The sequence below is a fragment of the Triticum urartu genome, unplaced genomic scaffold (genome assembly GCF_003073215.2).
Source record: "Triticum urartu cultivar G1812 unplaced genomic scaffold, Tu2.1 TuUngrouped_contig_5064, whole genome shotgun sequence".
Taxonomy (NCBI): Eukaryota; Viridiplantae; Streptophyta; class Magnoliopsida; order Poales; family Poaceae; genus Triticum; species Triticum urartu.
The window spans coordinates 2,968-10,965 of NW_024115706.1; the positions used below are offsets into that span (position 1 = coordinate 2,968).

The following is a 7,998-nucleotide window of genomic DNA, read 5'->3' on the forward strand; positions in this document are numbered from 1 at the left end:
TCCATTAGATTGGGGGTTAATTATACCAAAATACTGTATAGGTTATTAGGGGGTAAAGTGTCCCAAACATGATAGGGTTTTTTTTCGAAATCCGATGATAGTTAGGGTATATTTGGGCTACCACTGTATATTTGGGGTCAAGCAGGCCCATCAACCCTTCTAAGCATCACATTTCACTGTAGGGCATGCTGGACCGTTTCTTGTGACATGGTCACAATGAACTTTGCTTAAGCATGCAACTGATTTGTCGGTAAAGATGTCTGCGGAGTTGAGTAAGCTGGCGGCCGCCCAAACTGCTAATTCATGCGAGCCAAAGTAAAGTGTCGCGTGCAATCACAGGAATGATTCCCAAGTGTCTTGGTCAAGCTCGCCTGGGCTGCTTGGAATGAGTTTAATGAATTAGCTCGCACGTTGTTTTGCTTGGGGTTGTGATATTTGTTTACGTTGGAGAAGTGTTTTATATTTGGATTTCGGGTGCACCGGCTTCTTAACCACGTGGGTTCAACTTTGACTATCATTTTGATGATTAGGAAACGATCCTTGGCTTAACCACGCCAAGTTCAATGTGCGATTACATTAGCCTTTTGAATGTTTTTTCTTTTATTTTATGTTAAAGGTAGTCCTTTAACATAGCATAGCAGAATTGGGTCAAAGAAAGATCAACGTGTGCTTTCGCTATAGCTTATTGGACCGAGTTGCATGGTTGGTCAAAACGCACCAGTTCCAGGAAAATTGCAAAGACAGCCAAACAAAATTCCACGGCAAGTTGCAGTATCTCTATTAATTCCTTAGATTAATGCAAGTTGCATTTCTTTAAAGAAAAATTCACCTACCGATGAACAAACTTTTGTATTCTTCACACCGTTAACAGGCCGCATGCGGCGATCGAGGCCATGTCATTGAAAGCAAGCACTAAACCGTATGTGCTAATTAATTAATTTTCCTCTGCTATATAACTAGCTCCACAAGTCACTTGTAGCAGATACGCATGCCGTTTCTTCCTTGAAACAATGGTGATCAATTTCATTTGCTGGCCAAGTACCAAACTGGCATGGATCTTGGCGCTGCTGCTCAACCTGGTCATGATGATTCAAGTCCACGGCCAGCCTCCTTCTGGTAACACAAGCCATATCCTCCTAGCTTTTCTGCTGTATATCCTACAGATCTTTAAGCTATGCTCCATTTTCATACAGTACAGTTTTGTTTACTTCAGCATGCTACATGAAGAAATCTCGCTTTACAGTAATCTGAACATCCATACATTATTATCAGCTTCTCAGTATCAGCTAATGATATATTTTTTTCACGAATGCGCAACGCTTGTGTATCATTTCATTGATAGAATGATGCGGAATCCCAAACTGTTGGAAGTTGGAACACATGGAATTTATACATATTCTCCATTGTATAGGGTTCATAAGCATCGATTGTGGATTGAGAAACAGCAGTTCCTACAACGACAGCACCACTGGGCTACGGTTCGATCCTGACGGTAGATTTGTCGAGGGTGGCATGAGAAAACAGATGTCTCAAGAGTTTATGGCTAATGCCACAAATGAGCAACAAAAAACCCTGAGGAGCTTCCCTGATGGCTCAAGGAATTGCTATACACTGCCATCCACCATTGGTAAGAAGTATCTATTGAGAGCCACGTTTACTTATGGCAACTATGATGGGTTGAACAAGACTCGGGATGGGTCACTCTTTCTTTTTGGGCTCCATATCGGCGTTAATTTCTGGGAGGCGGTGAACTTGACAAACACTAAACCATCGACTATGGTATGGAAAGAGGTGCTCACCATTGCTCCGAGCAACTTCGTGTCCATCTGCTTGGTGAACTTCAATTCAGGGATTCCCTTCATATCCTCGTTGGAGCTGAGGCCACTCGAAGATATGATGTACCCTTTTTTCAATACTTCGGTTTCAATCAGCCTTCATAGTCGATACAGATTGGGCAACGTCGCCGACTATATCACAAGGTGAGATGAGGAGTCCATCCATAATAATTTTGGAGTAGATCTAAGTCGTGCCTGCTAATGGTTTTCGATTCAGTTTGCCACCTCAATGCATATAAAGTGTTTGATCCTTTTTTTCCTTTATCCTGCAATTGCTTCTAACAAAAAACTTATAGTAGTAAATCTCAAGGCGATGAGTAGTCAGGGCTGCTAGATCCCATACAAATTGTAAGTAAATGCCAAACGTTAACGGTACCATGTTAGCTACTCCCTCTGTTTCTCATATAAGGTATATTTGTTTTTTCAAAAGTCAAACAAGGCCGTGTTTGACCGAGTTTATAGGAAAATATATCAATATCGACAATACAAAATTTATATCATTTGATCCATCATGAAAAGTAGTTCCATATTTTATCTATTTGCTATTACAGATGTTGATTTCATTCTATAATCTCAGAAAAACATTCAAACGGAGACTTGCACAGAAAATAATAAACCTTATATTATGGAACGAAGGGAGTATTTATCTGTCTTTTTTTGTGTGTCCTTGTGTTCGATTAAGGTATCCAACGGACATTTATGACCGCTTCTGGAGAAGACAGCCCCCATTAAACCCCAGGAGGAACCTCAACACTAGCAATAAAGTGGAGAGCCTCCCCGGCAACAACTTCTTCCATATACCGTCGGTCATCATGCAAAATGCCTTGACCTCATCCATGAACTCTTCCGGGATGATCATCTCTCCGATACCTTCTCCCAATCTAGACACTAAGAGCCTGCAGCTTCTCCCAATATTTCACTTTGCCGAGATCAATGGGAGCAACCCGAACAGGAGGTTCGACATCTACAGCGACGGCGAATTGCTCTTCTCAGACTTCTCCCCTTCACGATTCCAGGTGGACAGCATGCACCAGAACGGTCGGTTCTTGCGCAACCCAAATGCATCCTTCATCCTGAAGAAGACGGCCAACTCGACACTCCAGCCGTTGATCAACGCGTTCGAGCTCTACTCCCTCGTTCGGATGGATAACCTCACTACTGACTCGGAAGATGGTAAGCTGATGTATATACTACACGTTCATTACACACTTATCATTTAGTATATGCATGGTCGTCATGCAATTTATTCACTTGGTTCAATAGCACCTCTAGCTATATGCATGCGTTTATAAAGAAATCTTAAGGACCCCTCATTAAAGTAGTAGAAACAAGTTCATCAGCCGGCTGGCTCACTAGTATACTCAACTCCTGAGTAAGCCGAAATATAAACGTCAAATTGCCAATGAGCCATGGCTAAGACCATAGTTGAGCAATGAATTCATAAATTTATTCAATTATATGAAAAGATAAATACTTGCATCTGAAAAAACTTTGCAAGTAGTTATTATGACCTGTGACTTAGGCTGCTGGAGATGCTTTGGCTAGGGAAAGGGGAGAGATGGGAGAAAGTTAGGGTAGCTTCTAGTATACTTCATTCATGGCAGGTATCTCCTTGTATATACGGAGACACCCCGATAAAATCAAAACCTTGAAAAATAACCTCTATCCTTAGAAATCCAATCCGGAAAATGGAAAGGATGCCCTCATATAACACAACTACTTAAGTTAATGTTTTCATCTTTTTAATACATATAAGCCCTATAACCAGAGCAACATATTCATATTTTTTATTCCGGGTTCATTTTTTCTGTGTTTTTCTTATTGTAGTCCATTACATGAAAGAAGTCAAGAAGCACTACAATTTGACACGGATAAATTGGAATGGAGATCCGTGCTCCCCTAGAGAATATTCCTGGGAAGGTTTGACTTGCGACTACTCAAAGAGCAACCAGAATCCAAGGATTGTTTCAGTGTAAGAACAAAATACCATATACATTTGAAATTAAAGCATTAGAGTTCATTTTTACAATTTAAGTGCATAAGTTTAATGCTCCACAAAAGCCCCCTCTTGATTTAAGTGTTTCTGCAAATATGTACTGTTATGTACAAATATTTTACAATGCAGACACTCGGTCATGTTTCTTATCGGCTAAGATCTTGATAACACAGATAATTTGGTTGAAATGACAATCATGTAATTTATTGTACCACCTTGACCATAGAAATAAGGTTACATAATCTTGAAAATATATGTCAGCTTGATGAAATCACTAGATTAATAGAACTTGTTGTAACATGAGTTGCTTTTGCAGAAATCTCTCTGCCACTGGGTTGAAAGGTCGATTAGCCATATCATTCATGAACATGGTATCACTAGAAAACCTGTAAGTGCTACTTACCACAATGTATTGATATGCTAGACACTTATTGCGATTATGTTGACATAATTTTGACCCTAAGCACAAAACATATATAGGGATTTATCACACAACAATTTGACGGGAGCTATTCCAGACTATCAACTAAAGTCACTCAAAATTATGTAAGTCTGATTGCATATGTGGTTGATGATATAGATTTCATATGAATAATTTTAACTATTATTTTCCAGCAACTTGTCAAACAACCAGCTCGTTGGGCCAATCCCCGACTCTATTCTTCGAAGATTCCAGGCTGGCTTGCTTGATTTAAGGTTTGGCATGCTCTATTGCGCAATTCCTTGATATATTTCCATTTCTTATCAAACTAAAAACACACCAATAAGCTCAACCCAAGGTTCATTATCACAGAAATAATTCAACATTTAGAAACAGTAGTTGCAAATATTATATAAATTATTGGTGGAAACACATTCTGTTCCTTTGGCACGCCTTGTCAAACAAGAGCTCCACATGTTCACTTTCTCCTTCTGCAGTAACACACTTCCATAGCTCAACCAACTATATGCATAAACACTCATCAAATGTGATTAAGCTGTGGCACCCAATTAGTGTGCCACAAAATAGACATACTTTTGCAGTGCTTATTTATCCAAGCATACCCCGGTAACTTCAAAATGATTTATCATTTGTGAGCCTTCAATGTGATAGGCAGATAGTGACCTATTCATGATGGGATGCGATTTGAAAACCATGCAGTCTGTTAGTAAAGAGGTTGGAGGTCCTTATAAGAACTATTAGAGGATTAGTTGTGTTAGAAAACGGAGGTATGCTACAATCATAACCTTGAAGAGCTGTTGTAGCTAATATGTTTGAGAGATGATTTATAGATATGTTCTGCATTTGTGTCACAAGATTGGAAGGCAACCCCATATGCTCGAAAGTCAAAGATACGTACTGCTCAAATAAGAAGAATACCATACAAACGATGCTTATTGCAGTGACGGTTCCTGTGGTACTGGTATCCCTCCTAGTATTGATGTGCATAACCTGGAAGTTATGCTGGAAAGGTAAAATATAACTTTTACGCTCTAAAATCCCCTTTCATCGCTGCAATAAAATTAGGTAGACATTAGACAACAACTTTATATCTAAACTTTCATGTAAACATAACTTCTTGACTATACAGGGAAGTCAGACCATGAGGATTATGCCATCTATGAAGAGGAAGCTTCCCTACATGTTGACATCAAACGATTCACGTACGTAGAGCTCAAGCTCATAACAAATGACTTCCAATCAATCATTGGAAAAGGAGGTTTTGGTATTGTTTATCATGGCACACTGGAAAATGGTGATGAAGTAGCCGTTAAGGTTCTGATGGAAACATCAATAACAGAGTCAACAGACTTCCTCCCTGAGGTATAACACGAAACAAACATGGCCGAATCATGGTTTCTTCAATAGACAATACACAATAAGTCAACAAGATAAATATACCCTTTATTGAGTCCATATGCAATAAATGCAATTGGCTTGTATGTTTGGTAACTATATGTATTCCCGCAGGTACAAACCTTGTCCAAAGTTCATCACAAGAATCTTGTGACTTTGAAAGGATATTGCCAAAACAAGAAGTGCCTCGCTCTCATTTATGACTTCATGTCGAGAGGGAATCTTCAACAACTCATAAGAGGAGGTTTATTTTTTAATTGTTTACCTTTTATTAATGTTTATATCAAACATAGTTGACTTGTTAAGTTGTAGTTAAATTTGTATAGAGGCTGTTTGTGACTTAAATCAATAAATTTTAACTCTCGGCCAAACCTAAAATCTGTAAAATTTAAAATGCAAGTTGGCAAATTCAAGGTTTTAATTCCTCCAAAACAAACAATCAAAACAGACACCTTGACCACATAGTTTAATTAACCCTTTAGATACAAGTACTTCTCATATTATATATGAATATATGGTGTTTTGTAGAATAATGTCAAAATCATAGGACATGTCCATAAGTACAAAAATGAACTCTGAAGTCAAAGTAGTTCAGCTTTTGACATCCTACTGTGAACATGATTTCTTGTTACAAGTGTGGCTGGTTGCCTAGACTGTTAGTTTTTACTCTGAGTAAATGCATTTGCGTTGGTGGAGCTAATTTGCTATGTATATGTAGAGTATGTAGTATGAAGTAAGTCCCTAGCTGTACATTCTTGAAGTCACAACCATGTAATGTTCGGTTAATTGTTCATAGATATATGGCTAACAAACTGAGGAAAGCATAGTCACACTCCTAGAGTCATAACAATGACATGATGGAATTGTAAGCATCTTTCGAAGATAGTTGGTTCTCTTCTGAATTTGATTTAGGTATAATAAAACTCTTCTAAAGAGAAGGAAAAGCATCAGGCGCCTCTCGAATATCAAAGCTCAGTTTTATGCAGGTTTAAGATCTTAATATATCAATTGGTTCAATGCTCAACCATTAAGGCAGTGTGCATAATTTGTTAGTATATGTAGAACATGGTAACAATAATAGTATTAATAGTGGTGGTGGTGGTAGTAGTAGTGATGGTAGAACTAGTAGTAGTAGTAATAATGGTAGTAGTACCAATAATAAAAATGTATATTTATGTGCTATACACATATCAAGGAACTTATATTAATCTTGTATTTCTTGATGCAGGAGATGACTATAGTTTGAATTGGGAACAACGACTTCATATTGCACTTGATGCTGCACAAGGTCCATATTTCAATTATTTACTAATTTTATGTATTGTATGTATGTATGCTTGTTTTGACTAAGAATGAACTTCAATAAACTATAGGGCTGGAGTATCTACACGAGTCATGCACCCCATCAATAGTTCACAGAGATGTAAAGACCCCCAACATCCTTCTAGACAAGAATCTGGTGGGGATAATATCTGATTTTGGGCTTTCCCGGGCTTTTAATGATGCTCACACACACATATCTACTGTTGCTGCTGGCACTCTTGGCTACCTCGACCCTGAGTACCATGCAACTTTCCAACTCACAGTCAAGACAGATGTTTACAGCTTCGGCATCGTGCTGTTGGAGATCATCACTGGCCAGCCCCCGGTACTGATGGAGCCTCAAACCTTTCATCTACCAAACTGGGTACGCCATAAGATTGCCATGGGCAATATTCATGACATTGTGGACAAGAGGTTGTTGGATCAGTACGATGCTGGTTCACTCCAGAGTGTGGTAGACCTCGCCATGAACTGCGTCGAAAATGCGGCCATTGACAGGCCGACCATGACCGAGGTTGTTTCAAGGCTCAAAGAGTTGTTGCCAGTAGTTTCAAGCGAAAAGTTGTCTATTTCTGCTTCAACTAGTAGTATGAACCCCATGGATGCTGAAATTCGAAGGCAATTTCAGTTGACGATTTCTGGAATAAGCAACGAGGAGAACTCCTTCCGGTCTGGTTATACCGGTGGGATGTCTGAATTAATCCCTTTATCTGGACGGTGAAAGGGAAACTCCTACTGAGTTATTGTTGCATCTGGTTAGTCCAAGTTTGGTAATCTGCTCAAATGAGTTTGGTAATCTGGTTTGTTGTTCATAAACTGTAATCGATTCATTTTATGCTTCTAGCACGTCTGTGGTGTTTTCCTTTCTGTTTTGTTTTTGTGCGAACTCCGCTACTTATTTGGAGTAATTTTCAAAAAGCTAGCATTTTCTTCATGTGAGAACTCATGATATCTTAAACAAGTTGTCTGCTCAAGCGTTGCTTATTAATAATTCTGCTTATTTATCA

The 7,998-nt window shown here is 38.8% G+C and overlaps 1 protein-coding gene across 1 annotated transcript; it reads left to right on the forward strand.

Moving 5' to 3' along the window:
* The first annotated feature begins 1,010 nt into the window (after positions 1-1,010).
* On the forward strand, positions 1,011-7,715 carry LOC125528722 (probable LRR receptor-like serine/threonine-protein kinase At1g51810). The gene is made up of 12 exons (XM_048693155.1): positions 1,011-1,116; positions 1,412-1,979; positions 2,518-3,008; positions 3,663-3,807; positions 4,148-4,219; positions 4,312-4,377; positions 4,447-4,527; positions 5,129-5,283; positions 5,403-5,635; positions 5,783-5,912; positions 6,897-6,956; positions 7,042-7,715. The coding sequence occupies exons 1-12, from the start codon at positions 1,011-1,013 to the stop codon at positions 7,710-7,712; spliced, it is 2,778 nt and encodes a 925-aa protein (XP_048549112.1). The 3' UTR covers positions 7,713-7,715.
* The last annotated feature ends 283 nt before the right edge of the window (positions 7,716-7,998 follow it).